Below are 16,290 nucleotides of genomic sequence, written 5' to 3'. Positions count from 1 at the left end.
ATATTTGTTGTGGCTCGTCACAATATCAAAACTGAATGATTTTCCAAAAGGCTTATACTTTGTTGAATAAACTGAACACTGCACGTTTCAAAATTAAAATGCAGCGCGGGTGTTTTTATATGAATGTATCTTTGAAAAGAACCGACCGTCTTCAGAAAAGCTTCGATGTCATTTTAATTTTGTCTTTCCTGTAATGCCTGATAAAGTAGCGTTTGTGAGCTACTAGAGCTCAGCGCTTATTTGATTACAGTCGTTACAGGGGAAACTGGCTCCAACAGCGCCTCCTGCTGGCAGAGAATCAATGTGCATTTCCAAGTCTGTGGGAAACACTGGTGTCTTCAAACATCAACAAAAAGCATGCTTCAGAACTGTTTTGAGAAGGTGCTTAAATTTTGAGCCATGTATTATCACTATGAATTTGGCTACTACTACTATTACTATCTTGTACCCTACAATAATCATTTACTCAAACTCTCTTTTATGAGATGAAGGGGGGAAAAAAAGATATATATATATTGGCCATCGGCTGCTAGCGCCTCCTGCTGGCAGAGAATCAATGTGCATTTCCAAGTCTGTGGGAAACACTGGTGTCTTCAAACATCAACAAAAAGCATGCTTCAGAACTGTTTTGAGAAGGTGCTTAAATTTTGAGCCATGTATTATCACTATGAATTTGGCTACTACTACTATTACTATCTTGTACCCTACAATAATCATTTACTCAAACTCTCTTTTATGAGATGAAGGGGGGAAAAAAGATATATATATATTGGCCATCGGCTGCTCTGATTTCTAAATATCGGCATCGGCATCGGCATCGGCCAGAGAAAAACCCATATCGGTCGACCTCTAGTGTAGACCACTAAAATTCCCAAATTGTTAGAACAGCGCCAACCTCATCACTGCTAAATTCAATGGCTGCTTTGCCAAAAATAAATAAATAAAATAAAAACCGGTTATTTTCTATAAGGGAATGTAAAGGCAGTTTATAAACTATGAAAGGTAAATATTGTATTGGGTAAGTTGATGTCCTGCTGTGGGACATTATTCTCATTAAAAAATATATTTTTTTATAATTATTATTATACATTTAATTTTATGACTATATTAATGAAGAGAAAATATGGAATATTTAAACTTTTAAAAAATTGAACACAAAATTCAATTTGAACAAAAAAGGTGATAGAAAATACGTAAAAAAAATGTACACGTAATATTCTTCCTTAATCATGCATAACTTACTCAGATTCTGGAATCCAATTAAATTGCTATTCAGAATTTTTATTTATCTTTTCAAGTGTATTTTTGAAATGTTCATAATAAATTGAGCAACCATGAGGTTACACTATCTGTACACACTATCCAGTTAACATTGTGCAATGCACTTAACCATCACACACAAGACCATCAATGCCAGTAGTCAGGCAGGTTCCCCACTTCTCTTACTCACTGTCCTCTAAGTGTCCCTCCCCACCCTGCAAACTCAGCACAGAGGACATAAAAACAGATGTGTTTGGAATCACTGTGGAAAGCGAGAGACGGAAATGAATGATTATGAAACACCAGACAAAAAAGGAAGTGAAACTTGCTTTCCTCCATCAACCTTCCATATAATTCATGAGTCAATTCCACACATCCAAACACATGGAACCACAAAGGCTGACTATTAGTTTGACCAGTGAGGTGACTAGAAAAAACTGCAAAAATGGCAAAAAAAAGTTGATGAAGAGTTGATGAAGTAGAACTCCAGCCCCCGCTCCAACACCACCTGCTCTCAAGAATGTATGTACACCACTTGCATCCAGGAACTTTTGTGTCAAGGTAGAATTATGGCAATGACCATGATGATATTCGTTATGATCTTCATTATATATTAATTCGTTATCAAAGCACATTTGAACTGCGATTATTTAGGCAATAACACTTGCGGGGCAATCCACGAGGCCCCAGATAATCACAACCATGATAATAGTATAGTCTGTACAATAACAAGATTGTAAGTGCGATTTGAGCAATTTACGTATCAGACCAAATCCGACCAGCTGTGCATTTCGAGAATCCACGTCATCATGGAGCGAGAGAGAACAACAAAAAAAAGCTTTTGAAACTCGCTCAATTGTTGCAGACAAAATGCGCTTCCGTTAGCGAAAAAGAAATCCCAAGTTTTGAATGTGAGGTTACAGTCTAATAATAAATAAATAAATACACGTAAAATACTGATAAACAAAAACACATGGCGGTAAGTGCCATCCGATCACGACCAAATGACTCTTATGAGTTGGCTCATTTAATGAATCGTTCAAAAAGATTACTTTTTTGTTACAGAAGTTACTGTTTTGAATCAGACGATACTTCATTCAGTCCGTTATAGGGTAGTCATACTTTCATCAGAAATGCCAGTAAGAGTCCAGGATGCATACTGTAAATGGTATTACTGCATATGATACTTTACTATCAGTTCTTGTTACACATTTCCTGCGGTTCTACTCTCAGAATTGACGGCAATCATATTTTGGTTTGCATTGAGACACACAGTTCTCAAGTTCACACAGGCGATACACTGATGAGCATCATGAGTAAACAGAATTATAATGTTCTCTGTCAGAGACGAAAAACCCATGTAGTCAGGAGACATGAGAAAAAAATCTAAATTTGGAAAGTGTGTTTGTGCCATATTTCTTTAAAAAATACCATGTGATTTAATATTTTGCAAAAAAATCTTAACACATTTTAAGTATAGCTTAAGTGTCCATATTTCTCACAATGTTTTCTTCTGTAAATGAATATCTTTGTGTCTGAGATCTGTCTGTGTATGTAGCAGATGTGGGCCTGTTGAGGGAACTGTTTTTTCGGCCAGTTTATAAAGCATGGGATTTGGGAGGCACCATTTCAGGAGGGCGTGTGGCTCTCTGATGGGCCAGCAGTTAATAAGTGATGTGTTCCTATAGGCTTCTGGCAACTGGTTCTCATGAGGCAGAAAGATAGTGACGTCATAACAATGGGTAAGTATAAATGTATGCCAAATTAACTAAAATACAACAGGGTGATTGAAGGCAAATCTGTGAAAAATTATTTGTAATTATTTAATTATTTATTATTTAATTATTGAATAAACGTATTTATATAATTTTATATTTCTAAATAGAATTATTATTTATAAAGTAACAGGTGCGGGTCACAGACAGTACAGTAACAGTTCTAACAGTATCTAACAGTATTAGGGCTGGCATGACCTTAACATATTTTCTTATGTGGTAAATTGCTGTCACCACAAGTTTTTACACAGGATGTCCAGGAACATGAGTACAAGGCATAACAGGAAATTGCATTCAGATCATAAATTTGAAGTGTAATTCAGTTTAGTTGTACAGCTATTGTTGTGTTTGCTGACAGGGCAGAACCATTGCTGGGAAGAGGGAATGTCTCAGTGATTTAGGAGGTGACAGTGACTATAGGACAGGTCTGGCATGAATAAACATCGTGTAGTACCAAAATGATCTGTGTTACTCGAATACCCAAACCAAAACACTTATTCACACCAAAATTCACAAAACAAGCTGACTAAGACCATATTTTCGATAATTGAGAAGACACCTCATTCTTTTCAAAGAAGCCGTGTGACGTGTGACGTTAGTGTTTCAACAGTTTTGAAGAAAAAGACATGTGACAGGATGTGCTTCTGATTGGAACAATCGAACCAGTTTAAAGTGCAGGTCTGCATGAGCAAATGTGAGACTGCAGAATCTCAGCCAAAGACAGGGGATGACACTGGAATGAACCTAGGAGCAGCGCAAAATATATTTTGGATCAAGATGAAAATAATAGTAACAGTAGTTATATTACTCGTATTACATCTATCAAACTGCTTTGCACAGTCAGGTATGTCTTTTTTTTTCTTTAATCAAACTGAAAAATGAATGACAATAATAATCATACATTTTGTTGTAGCAAATAGTATTATTTATTGTGAAAAAAAGAATTATGATATAGTACATTGTATCTGTGTGTAAATAACTGAATGCTGCATCATCTCATCACATTTTTGTGCAGGAGGAAACTTTCTAATATATAATGTGAATTATAACAAATGCATGACCAGCTCCCTGGAACGGCTTGCCAACTGTGACCCATACAGTAACTCACAACAGTTTCGCTGGACTTCAAAGAATAGCATTTTGAACACGTTCACAAAGAAATGCCTTGGAGTAGGAAGTAGAACAGTGGGCAAAAAACTGCAGTGGCTGATTTGTGAAGATGACAATGTTCTGCAGAAGTGGGAATGCCACAATGATGCATTGCTTGGCCTAAAGAACGAGTCTCTGTATCTGGCTGTTAATGATAATGGTGTGCCAGTGATCTCAAAAGACACTGGAACGAAGAGCAAATGGACAATTCAAGGAAAATTAAACAGCATTTGCTCCAAGCCTTATGAAGGTATGTGTCTATTGAACTTATTGTCAAAGTGACAATGCAGGTTTTTTTTCTCATTCTATGAAAATGTCTGTTATTCAATCAGGAAGTAAAAAACAACAGTTATTTCACTGCTTAATTGTGAAACAAAACATTGATTCTTAACCTTTTTTTGTCCTCATTAGTAAGTCTCTAGAATATGCTTACCCTAACTAATATTATGCTCATTAATTTTATTCAAATACCCATTATAATGAATTTTAAACAATTATAAATCCAAACTCTGGGTGAAGTCTCAAGTTGCTTCTCCCTTTAATGAGACGGCTAAGCTTGTTTGTCTTTCACAAGTTTTTCAACAGATCAGTGGCCATTGCATAAACAGCTTAGACTATAGTCTTACAAGTTAGTCATCTGTTTTTTTTTTTCTTCAAGACTGGTCATACATTTTTTTCCAAGTCAGTTGCATAAAAACAGATTTGAATCTGAATAGTTAGACCGATTATTCCTTGGCTTGGGAAGTCTGAATAGTGGTTATGTTTATGTGTAACTGGCCCCTGGATGCAATCACAAAAAAAAGACCTAACACTGATTTAATTGATTAAAAATCAGTTCATCAGTTCTGTTTTACAGGCTTTAAAAAACAAAATCAAATCATTCCCAAGCACCCTTGAAACCTGTGTACAGTAGCTGCAGGGGTACTGCTACACGTCTATTTATAATAGTTTATTCTGGTTAATCAATTGCTGCATCCATATTTGGATATTTCCTAATATTTGCAAATCCCTTTCTCACAGTGTCAGGTAGCCAGGAACTGGTTTGTTGGTATATACTACCCATGAAACCAACACAACTGATTTATTATATCAATTTTTGAGTAGAAAGGGATTTCCAACACCTGTACTATTTAATATTTAACTGGATGATTAAATTAATATTTTATCATTTTATTGCAAATGTAAATGTGTATTTAATTTGATTACAAATTTAATGTTTTTGTGCATAATCTGATCATTTCACAAGCACTATAAATGATGGTTCAAATAACTGATCTACAAACTCTACAACTTAATTTACAGAATTGTATACCATTGATGGAAATGCATTTGGGCGCCCATGTCAGTTTCCTTTTCTTTATGAGAAAAAATGGTATGCAGATTGTACCAAAACTGATGAACACAATCAACGTCTATGGTGTTCTGTTGAGACAGACTACAGTGTTAATCAGCTGTGGGGCTACTGCCCAACACGTGACAGTAGGTTTTTTTCTCATTCACTTTATATTTCAAATGTTGCCTGCATGATAAATATTAAATCTTTGAGACTACAATTGTTACTTGTCCATCAATGAAGGCTAAACTAATAACATATATTCCAACAATGAAACATTGGCTTGTACATATTGATGAGTAGTGATGATTTGCAGATGCATTCTGGGCCAAACATCCTCTGACAAACATCTATTACCAAGTGAATAGTAGGTCAGCCCTGACATGGTACCAGGCTAGAAAGAGCTGCCAGCAGCAAGGTGGAGAGCTGCTGAGTGTCTCTGAACCTCACGAACACACCTTTGTAGCAGGTATAGTCCCATCAAAGAGATTCTCTGAATGAAACTGTTCATCATTACATGCACTAATGTAATATTGATAGATGTCTAGAAATATCCAAAGAATAAAAACATTAAGAAAACTGTCTTATCTAGGAATTGTTCAGACGACTCAAAGTGCACTATGGACAGGACTGAATAAATTAGATGTAACCAGTGGATGGCAATGGAGCAATGGACAGCCATTACGTTATCTGAAATGGCTCAGTGGTAAGACCATCTTTCAGTCAAAGGATTCAGTCTCATTGAATTAATGTAGCTCAACTGGAAGAGCACAATACACCAACACTAGTTTGATTCCCAGGGAGCAAACAAACAGATAAAAAGAAATATGTACTTCAATAAATGTAAATGCAGCATGAATTGAGAGACCTTCATTTTGTCTTTATTCACCATATCCTAGATGCTGTGGCCTGTATTGAATAGCTAAATGAACAAACAAAATCAACATTCACTACTTGACTGAAATTATAATTTCTCTTTGCTGAAGGATACCCAACCACACAACCAGGCTACAGTTGTGGAGTCCTGAAAAATGCTTTTGGTTCTGAATGGTCAAATGAACCTTGTTCTGAAAAACATGGATATATCTGCCAAAGAGGCCATTCTGTTCCTACTCTTCCACCAGGTAGGCTTCCCAGTCACTCTTTCTTTCTTATAGCAGCTGTTCTCAAACTGTAGGACTGGAATTAGTGAGCCAAGCAGTGTCCGAAAAAAAAGAAAGAAAGACATATAGCGTTATTTGAGTCAGATCTTTTAATGATTCAGTCTTGGGTACCAGCATCAAAAAGTTTAGGAACCTCTACCACACTGTATATGGTGTTGGTAATGTGTTATCTTTGTCTTTTTGGACAGTGGTGGACACTGGCTTTTGCCATAGCCCCTGGATTCCATATTCAAGCAACTGTTATCTCCTTCATCGCACCAAGCAAACATGGCTGGAGGCGCGAGACTCCTGTCTGCGGGAAGGAGGAGACCTGCTGAGTATTCTCAGCAAAGAAGAGCAAAGCTTTGTCATCACACAGCTTGGATACTGTACGTTTTGATGATCAGAATAAATTTTTAACAGTGCTGTTGCAAGAAAAGGTATGGAATTCACCCCTATATGAGGTTGTTAGTCGATCATCTACATCTCTGTTTTCAGTGAAAACAGACGAGCTGTGGATTGGTTTCAATGACCGTAAAACGCAGATGCTGTTTGAGTGGAGTGACCAATCTAGCGTTCCCTTTGCCTCATGGGAGGTGAGTGAGCCGAGTCACAGTGCTGTCCATGCAGAGGACTGCGTGTTAATGAGAGGAGAGGTAAGAACTTTATATGTAAGAAGTAAGAAGCGTTTACTAAAAATGTTTTGCACATTATTTGAGAAGTAATCTTAAATTCTAGTTGTCTTTCTCGTAGCATTATTAATGACTGTTTCACATTTAGGAGGGAAAGTGGGCTGATGATATTTGTGAAAATAAGTATGGATTCATCTGTAAGAAGGCAGCCAGCTCTAAAGCCTCGAATAATGATACAGTTGTCACAAGCCCGGGATGCAAAACAGTACGTATTTGTGTGATTAGAAAAGGACCTAATGTCTTGTACTTATGTTCTTGGTCATCAGGTGGTAAAATGTATTTACTGACAGCTCTCTTCTTTTTTGAAAAGGGTTGGACCAGGTATGGGTACTACTGCTACAGGGCAGGATCTGAGACTAAGACCTTTGAAGAAGCAAAACAGATGTGTGAAAAAGCTGATTCTCAACTGGTAGATATTTCATCCAGGTCAGATCACTTCTTCAGTTACATGCTTTCTGTCCTTTCTAGCCAACATCTGACACTGAACTCCTACTAAACTTAAAGCAATTGAAAAATTAATAAAAAAAATGTATATGTAAAATATTTTATATTTAAAAGCTATGAACAGCTTTCAGTGTTATTTTCTGCCTTTCAAAAGGCTTAATCTGTTTGTTTTCCCCCATTAGAGTAGAAAATGCATTCCTTGTTAGTGTAGTTGGAGCGCGACCAGAGAAGTACTTCTGGATTGGGTTGTCTAATCAGAAGGATCGGCACACTTTTGAATGGACCAACACTAAGAAAGTCTCATTTACTCATTTCAACGCTGGGATGCCAGGTACTGTACTCAATGTCAATTAAATTATTATGTTTCTGACTTTTCATAATTACAGTACTACATTTTAGAGTGTCTTTTTCTTTAAAAAAAAACAAAAAATCAGGAAGAAAACAAGGCTGTGTTGCCATGACGACTGGAATTGTTGCTGGGCTTTGGGATGTGATCAGCTGCTCAAATAAGGAAAAATACATCTGCAAGCAGAAAGCTGATGGACTAGTTACAACTTCAGCCCCACCAACCACACCTGCTTTAAGCTGTCCCGAAGACTGGATGCAACTTGTGTCTAAAGAGTTTTGTGTCAAGGTAAAATGGGCTTTTAAAGCTATTTTCATGTTGAGTTTTGGGTAAATTTGTTATTTAAAACAAAATAAAAGAGATTGTAGAACGTTTCCTAACACATTACACTGTCTCGTTCTGGCAGTATTTTAATGTACCTCTGAGCCAAATGAAGACTTGGGATGCAGCTCTTGACTTCTGCCGAGAGCTTGGCGGTGATCTCCTGAGCATCCATCATGAAGCTGATATTCCTTGGAAACAAGGAGGGTAATATCTATCATTCCTTTTGCATAATGACAGCTGATGAATGTCCAGCTAATGGACAAACATGTTTCACTGGTATGACAATACCACATGATCAATAACAGACTCTATTCATGTGTTTCAGTCACATTACTCTTCAGCCATCTGACCATCATAATCCACAATAATTACCCACAATTAAGCCACAATCCATATCCATACATTTGCGTATACATGTCAATGAATGCTATATCTGGCTGAGTCTCAGTGTTCTTGTGTTTTTGTATTCCTTGATAAACTGTGATAAATATGGTGGATGAGCAAAAAAGTCACATGACTGAAAAAAGATGAATGCATAAATTAATTATTAAAAAAGAAAGAAAGAAAGATAGAAATAAACTATGTGGTTTTGCTTGTAGAATGTATCCAGCATGGATTGGTTACAGAATGTATGATCCCTCTGTGGGTTTTGTTTGGAGTGATGGTTCTTCGGTGAGTTCACAAAGAATTTGTTAAAAGAAAATAAATACTAAATAGAATTCACATTGGATGTAGCTTGTAGAATGTATCCAGCATGGATTGGTTACAGAATGTATGATCCCTCTGTGGGTTTTGCTTGGAGTGATGGTTCTTCGGTGAGTTCACAAAGAATTTGTTAAAAGAAAATAAATACTAAATAGAATTCACATTGGATGTCATTTAGGTTTTTCAAAATCTACTCTATTTTAGTCATCCTATCAAAGCTGGGCTAGTGATGAACCAAACAATTTGAACAACATTGAAAATTGCGTTGAAATGAGAATTTCATTTTGGGACGATGATGGAGGGTGGAATGACGTAAACTGTCAAGACAGAAAGGACTGGTACTGTCAAATCCAAAAAGGTACATTTCAATCTGGCAAAAGTCTAATTCTACCTTCACTGGATCAAAAGGAAAGTACTATTTTTCATTTATAATTGAATACATGACAGCTAACTGCTTTGCTTTGTCTTTAGGAAAGATACCAAAGGAATTAAATATTACAGATCCAGGTAAGTCTTATAATTGCACAAACACATTTTTTTTGTCACTAATGGGGTAAAAGAGGAACTCGAATTAAAACATTTATTTCTTTTTATTTAAGTTTATAATGAAACAGAGGATGGCTGGATTCAATTCCAAGGTAGCCAGTACTATGTGTCTCAGTACTCATCACTTTCTATGCACGACGCTCGGACATTCTGTAAGAAATCACATGGCGATCTTGTGGTTATCAGTGATGAGGATGAGCGGGTGTTCATTTGGCATCAGGTACGAGGGCTGAGTTACATTTTCTAGCAGCATATTTGTGGTCCATATATCACACAAAATGCATCTTTGCATCATTTGTTATTTTTTATTTGCTTTATATTGCATTTAATTTGCTGACTCAGTGTAGTGCTTTTTTCTGTGTGTTGCAGGCTAAACATTCGCACAATGATTTTATCATTGGTTTGACAGTTGATCTGGATGGGACTTACCAGTAAGTTTAAAGAATGCAAGCAGTATTCTATGTTCCCTTACAAAAGGACAAATAAACAAATAAATTTTTTTTAATCTATAAAGGTGGATGGATGGGTCCCCTGTAGTATTTCAAGCTTGGGAAGCAAATCAGCCTGCTTTTAAAAACAGTGAGGAAAGATGTGTGAAGATAACCACATCTCAAGGTACATCATATCTTCTGATCTGTGAATATGGTGGATACTGTATAATTAGTGGAATGTGTTATTGACCACTGATAAATTTGGTGCAGAAAATGTTTCTAATGTGTGATCAAATCACTGTTGATACATTTGATTAATTACATTAAACAAAAAGCATTTTGATTGTTACAGGACTCTGGGAAACTATTAACTGTGGTGATGAATATAATTTTGTTTGTAAGCGAAGTCAGTCACCTCCAGTGAACACCACAGTGGCCCCTACACAACAGCCAAAAGGAGGCTGTGCTCCTGAGTGGAAAAGCTTCAAAGGAAAAGTAATCATATTCTAAAATTATTTAAAAAATAATAATAATATAATAAATATTATAATTATAATAATGTGTTATAATTATACCTTCAATTTTTAGTGTTTATATAGTTTTTGTCATTGTGATTAAACAGTTCTGCATCAGATTGTTCTATAGCTCAATGAAATTAACATGTTTCACAGCAAAATCAGATCTCACTGAATAAAGCTGCGCTTATTACAAAAAATGTTTTTGCATTGCTGTAATAGATTTTCCAATGCAACATTTGTGAAATTGTGTCATGATCTATATTTATGACAATTCGTTTTTAGAAGAAAATAGATAATGGTCATTTATATAACACATTATAGTGCTACAACATGAAGGAAGACATGAAAACATGGACAGAAGCGAGAGGATACTGCAGAGAGCTTGGTGGAGATCTGGCATCTATTATAAGTAGACAACAACAAGGTAAAAGCGTTGTGGTAGTTCAATTAATGAATTAGACAAGCGATTTCAGCACCGCTCAAAATTAAAATAGATTAAAATGTGACATTATTCTAGAACTGCTGTATCTTGATTAGAAAGATTTTTAATGTATTATTATTATTTTTAGCTATGCACTTTGACTTGATCATTATCAGACACTGTATGTTTTATTTATTACATCACATTTGCTGCAGCCTTTTTAAGCACAATGATTAGAGAGAAAACCACAGACTTATGGATTGGATTCAGCAATTTGGCAAGCATGAGATTCAAGTGGACAGATGGGAGTAAAGTTACATTCACCGAGTGGGCCAAAGGAGAACCTCAAACCTATGTATGGGCATTTATAAGTGTTTAAAACATTTAAAAACGTTTGCAGCTTAATAAATTCCACATTTAACCTGAAGATGTTTTGGTATGACTATGGATTGTTTATATATTATATAAATTTCTTTAAATTTTTTTCCACTCAGTGGCATTCATACTATTGGACAAAATATCACTATTCGGATGAACAGGTATACCCTAATAAGTTGAGATTATAACGGAATAGTATTGTTTTTAGTGATAAAAGTAGTGGCTTTAATAGATGTTTTTTTTTCAAGCAGGAATGTGTTTTTATGGGCAAGGGTTCAAGCTCTGACTTTGGCAAGTGGGTGGCAACTGACTGTAATTCTACTCACGGTTTTATCTGCAGTCGCGATGTTGGTGAGTTTAGCTGAACACAGTAGACTTGCAGAGAAATTGTTGATATTTTGCAGGCTTTTACCATTCTTCATATTTCGCTTCCATTGTGTCACTTTTCACATGTTCAGATCCCGGTATTGCCCCAGTGCTAACTGAAGTTCCTAAAACCTTTGTCAAGCTTGGAAATTCATCTTTCAAAGTGATTCAAGAGAACCTAATGTGGAGTGACGCAAACCGTCGCTGTGAGGCAGAGGGGGCTCATCTGGCCAGCATTCGGGATTTGATAACACAAGCTTACCTTGAGTTGCAGGTCTATAGGGCCAAACAGCCCATGTGGATTGGTCTCAGCAGTACACAGGTACTGCACCGGAGTGAGAAACGGAAAGTCATGGCATTGCAATTAATGGGAATATTCAGTCATCCTTTTGAGTTTCTTTGTTCTGTGGAACACAAAAGGAGATGTTTGGGAGAATGTACAGGCTGCTCATTGCCATAAAATGAAAGTGAATGATTACTAGGGCAGTCAAATTCCAAAAAAGGACAAATCTTAAAAGTGCCATAGACATGCTCAAGAAAGTCATTTTATGTTGAGCATTATGTGGAAACAAATGTAATGGCATGTTTTTCTAAATTAGTCTTTTGAAAACGAACTCTATAAATCCTACTTTTCTGTGTGTTTGATGATGACTCCACATAATCTACAAATTGTATATTTGCATTCAACAGACAAAAGGATATTTTCTATGGGCAAATAACTGGCCCATGAATATGGAGAAATGGGCACCTTCTGAACCACGGCCCAACCGTCCTTGTGCATACATGGACATAGATGGAGAATGGAAAACAACTCTCTGCAATCAAACCTACTACAGTGTCTGTGAGCAAACAACAGGTGAGATACAAGTGTGTGTGTGTGTGTGTGTATATATCTCAAAATACAGCAAATAATTATGGATACCTTATCGAATTGTTCAGATTTTTAGAATGCATTAGAAAGGTTATTTTCCATCAACTCCTGTATACAAAGCTTTCCGTATGCATGACACCCACCAGGAAGTCAAAACAGTATTTAAGTATTTTCAAATAGCAATATTTAAATATTTTCAAATATTCAATTTGTTTTAATGTTGCCAGTAAGTTTTTTTTCCTCCACCAAATAAAATAGTTCCAAACAAAGCCATAGTCTTACCGTCGGTCATGCGTCTCAGTGTTATGAACAAATTGTTTGAGTGAATGATTCTGTTACTCACCCTTGAAGCCGGTCACTTGTATTGTTTCTAAATGAATAAGTGTTTTTGATTGAACTGGTGTTTTTGATCCAAATCTTAATTATAAAGACTTTTTGCCACCTACTGGCATATAAATGTAATCTACAGAAAGAGTCAGTAAAAAATGCAGTCTATCTTTTACATGCAAACAGTGTTGTGATACAAACAGGTAAAAGCCTCAGTTCTTGATGCAACACACATCCAATCATATTCCACACTGAATGGATAATACTTCTTGTATCAGCTTGGTAAACACTATTTCCATGCGACGTTCTCCACAGACATTCCCCCGCCCATTCCAGCACAGCATCCTGGGCACTGCCCACAAGAAAATGATGACAGTCCAGTGAGGTGGATACCTTTCAAAGACAGCTGCTATGCTTTTGTGATGGACCTGAAATCATGGAGCAGAGCAGCTAGACTCTGTATGACATGGGGTAAGGATCTAAAATTGATTTAAAAAGCTTTTTACTTAATTACACGACAGGTGCAAAGAACAAAAGAGTAACAACGTTTGCATTTTGGTTTTCAGGAGCATCTCTTGCCAGCATTAGGGATAAAGAGGAACAGAAGTTTATAGAGAACAACCTCATGCTCATTGAAAGTTACAAAGACTTTTGGATTGGACTTTTCCACACCCAGAAAGGTAATGCGCCAAATATACGTTCACATACAGGAACCTCTTCTGTTCAACACTTTTCCAGTGTCCCAGAGTTTTCACATTATTAGTGGTTGAACTCATGGGCCTTAAGGGGTTGGGTACATATGATCTCACCCTGGGTTATCTAACTACACAGGACACTGGTTATGGTCAGACGATACCGTGGTGGATTACACTAACTGGGCAACTGTGAATGATTATGAAGATGACGATCAAGAGCATTCTTGGAATCCTGACTGTGCATTAATCTCTTCCAAAACTAAAAAATGGAAAAAACAACATTGTGATTACTCTGCCTTATCATTTATCTGCAAAACCGCCAAAGGTACGTATTGTTGTCAGAGAAACACAGGATTATGTCTTATTAACTAATATGCTGGTTCCAAACACCTAATTCAAACCTGTCTTGTGAATTCAGTCCTGTTAGGTGTAAAACCAGTTTGTTTCAGTATTTTACGGTTTAAATCTTTCTGAAAATTAATTTTATATCCTATGCATTTTTAAATACAAGTATGTTGTGGAAGATGTCATTTTTCCTTTTACTTTAGACATTTATATTTCATAAAAATATTTTCTTCTCAAAAGACGGTAGGTCCACATATTGTGAGAATTTACCCTATATTTAGAAATGGATTTTGGGAAGGGAAAAAAATTTAAAAATTATATATATATAGAGAGAGAGCGAGAGAGAGATTTGTGACATGATCGATAAGATATGCTTAATATGAATGTTTAAAGAAAAGGGGAAATAAAACACCAACATTTAACATTTATCAATCTATTTATCTATAACATTTTATAGACAGACGTTACATTCTTTGTTTTAAAAAATACCTGATTTTCTTTTTTCGTGCAGTAATAAGTCCAACCACTAAGGCCCCACAAGAAGGTAATATTATGTCTTATCCTTAATGCCTTTAGTTTTTTTTTGTCAAGAAATATTCAAAAATATAATTTTATGTAAAGAAAACAGCAACCGCTGTACTTTCAAATGGACTTATACAGTTTGATTTAATGTGTATATCACAGTTTGACACTAAATAGTTTCTCTTATTATTTGTACCTCTTATTTCTTCACAGGTCCCGAGCCTCACAAGGTCAATACGGGTTTGGCTGTGTTCTTGAGTATTGCAGTGATCAGCATATTGGGAGCTCTAGCTTTCATGTACTACAGAAGTTCAAAAAGACAGTTATTGCCTACATTTGAAAATCCCATGTATAATAACAGAGATGCTGCTTATTCAGATAGTAAAGATAACAAAACATTGATTGGCAACATTGAGATCGCTGAATAGAACTGTGTTTTATAATGTCCCATTACTTCTATGTAAGAGACGGTCAGTCGATTATTATCATGAAATAAAAAACAATGACAGGGCTCATCAGGTTTATTTTGCGATAATGGCTGTACGTTATTCTGTTTACTACATGGCTACTCACCAAATAACTATTAATTTGGGTAGAAAATATTTTATGTTAGAAGAAATGCAGCTATGTTGAAACCAGTTGTCAATACACAGTTCAGCACTCATTATGCCAAAAATGTGCGCCAGCTTCAGAATGCTGCAAATGACCAGTCAGAATCAAATATTCCAAAGAGTCATCTGGAATCAGTGGGTTTAATATGGCATTGCCACTTTTTTTGGAAGGGTTTTTCAGACTGTCTTCGAGTTTTTAAAAAGTTTTTGAATAAGCCGAATAAGAATTGTAAACTGTAAGGTTGCTGTTTAGAACTCTAAATAAATAGTTACACTTTGATATAACTTTTTGAGCAAACCACCAATTACACGCCAACTGTGCAGTGCAGTTTAAGCATGGAAAAATGGTCATCTTTTGGAGTGCAGTGCCAAAAAACAGGATAAGATGACGTGTAAAGGTTAGCTGACATAGCAGCATTTGGAGTATTAGGACAGTGTTGGAACGCAATTTAGCTTTTCCATTTTTAGTTTCAGAAAATGTTATGCTCTCTTTGAATTCAGTGGCAATTTCAACCATTAGGAAATTGTAATTTTTCCTGAAACACATTCAAATATAGAAGTGTTAAATTCACTTTTTTTTCACTTATTTTATATTTATACTGAATCTGTGCTCAAAAAAGTCCTTCATAATATTGGTAACACTTTACAGTATGGTTCGTATTAGTCAACATTAATGCAGTAACTAACAGTAAGCAATACATTTCTTTCAGTATTTATTATTAATATTCATTCATTTTAGGTAATAAAAATACAATTGTTAATTGTTAGTTCATGTGAGCTCAGCCATTAAATAATATTAACTGATACAACTTTTACATTAATAAAATTAAAAGTTGAAATGAACATGCTTTAGAATAATTTTTCATTGTTAATGTTAACTAATGTTAACAAATTGAACCTTACTGTAAAGTGTTACTATAATACACAATGAGGTGAATGAACAACGAGAGCCACATCTGGGAAAACAATGCATGAAAACATCAAAAGGTCAATCTGACGTGTGCATTATTTGTTTAGGAGAACATTTAAAAGACAATATACAGTCAGACCAATTGATTACAGAAGGACATCTCTATTACAGTGCAGCAG

At 35.7% G+C, this 16,290-nt stretch overlaps 1 protein-coding gene across 2 annotated transcripts; it reads left to right on the top strand.

Annotated features, from left to right (window-relative positions):
• Positions 1-2,931: 2,931 nt before the first annotated feature.
• Positions 2,932-15,960, top strand: LOC107556679 (macrophage mannose receptor 1-like). 2 transcript variants are annotated; one of them, XM_016239852.1, is made up of 32 exons: positions 2,932-3,002; positions 3,611-3,879; positions 4,051-4,434; positions 5,487-5,663; positions 5,834-5,986; positions 6,110-6,223; positions 6,504-6,641; positions 6,869-7,048; positions 7,158-7,315; positions 7,440-7,556; positions 7,662-7,777; positions 7,978-8,126; positions 8,230-8,429; positions 8,548-8,669; positions 9,065-9,137; positions 9,375-9,528; positions 9,642-9,677; positions 9,770-9,936; positions 10,086-10,147; positions 10,231-10,331; positions 10,500-10,642; positions 10,987-11,089; positions 11,302-11,441; positions 11,581-11,625; positions 11,713-11,815; positions 11,923-12,152; positions 12,521-12,686; positions 13,344-13,499; positions 13,595-13,708; positions 13,860-14,048; positions 14,580-14,612; positions 14,804-15,960. In XM_016239852.1, exons 2-32 carry the CDS (start codon positions 3,720-3,722, stop codon positions 15,016-15,018), a joined length of 4,398 nt encoding a protein of 1,465 aa, XP_016095338.1. In that variant the 5' UTR covers positions 2,932-3,002; positions 3,611-3,719; the 3' UTR covers positions 15,019-15,960. The 2 variants fall into 2 exon arrangements, with proteins under 2 accessions (XP_016095338.1, XP_016095344.1); XM_016239858.1 differs by lacking the exon at positions 2,932-3,002 and having other exon boundaries at positions 3,455-3,879.
• Positions 15,961-16,290: the final 330 nt, after the last annotated feature.

The sequence above is a fragment of the Sinocyclocheilus grahami genome, unplaced genomic scaffold, assembly GCF_001515645.1.
Source record: "Sinocyclocheilus grahami isolate Dianchi unplaced genomic scaffold, SAMN03320097.WGS_v1.1 scaffold21.1, whole genome shotgun sequence".
Taxonomy (NCBI): domain Eukaryota; kingdom Metazoa; phylum Chordata; class Actinopteri; order Cypriniformes; family Cyprinidae; genus Sinocyclocheilus; species Sinocyclocheilus grahami.
The sequence above is the reverse complement of the archived record's forward strand: the minus strand, read 5'-3'. Positions and strand labels throughout refer to the sequence as shown.

What these genes read in the sequence shown, in the direction of transcription:
- LOC107556679 (XM_016239852.1), top strand. Translation starts at nt 3,720, where the DNA reads ATGAGCAAATGTGAGACTGCAGAATCTCAGCCAAAGACAGGGGATGAC. An exon ending in TTATCTGAAATGGCTCAGTG is followed by an intron (nt 6,224 to 6,503) that starts GTAAGACCATCT and finishes TCTTTGCTGAAG; the next exon opens with GATACCCAACCACACAACCA. An exon ending in GTACTGTCAAATCCAAAAAG is followed by an intron (nt 9,529 to 9,641) that starts GTACATTTCAAT and finishes CTTTGTCTTTAG; the next exon opens with GAAAGATACCAAAGGAATTA.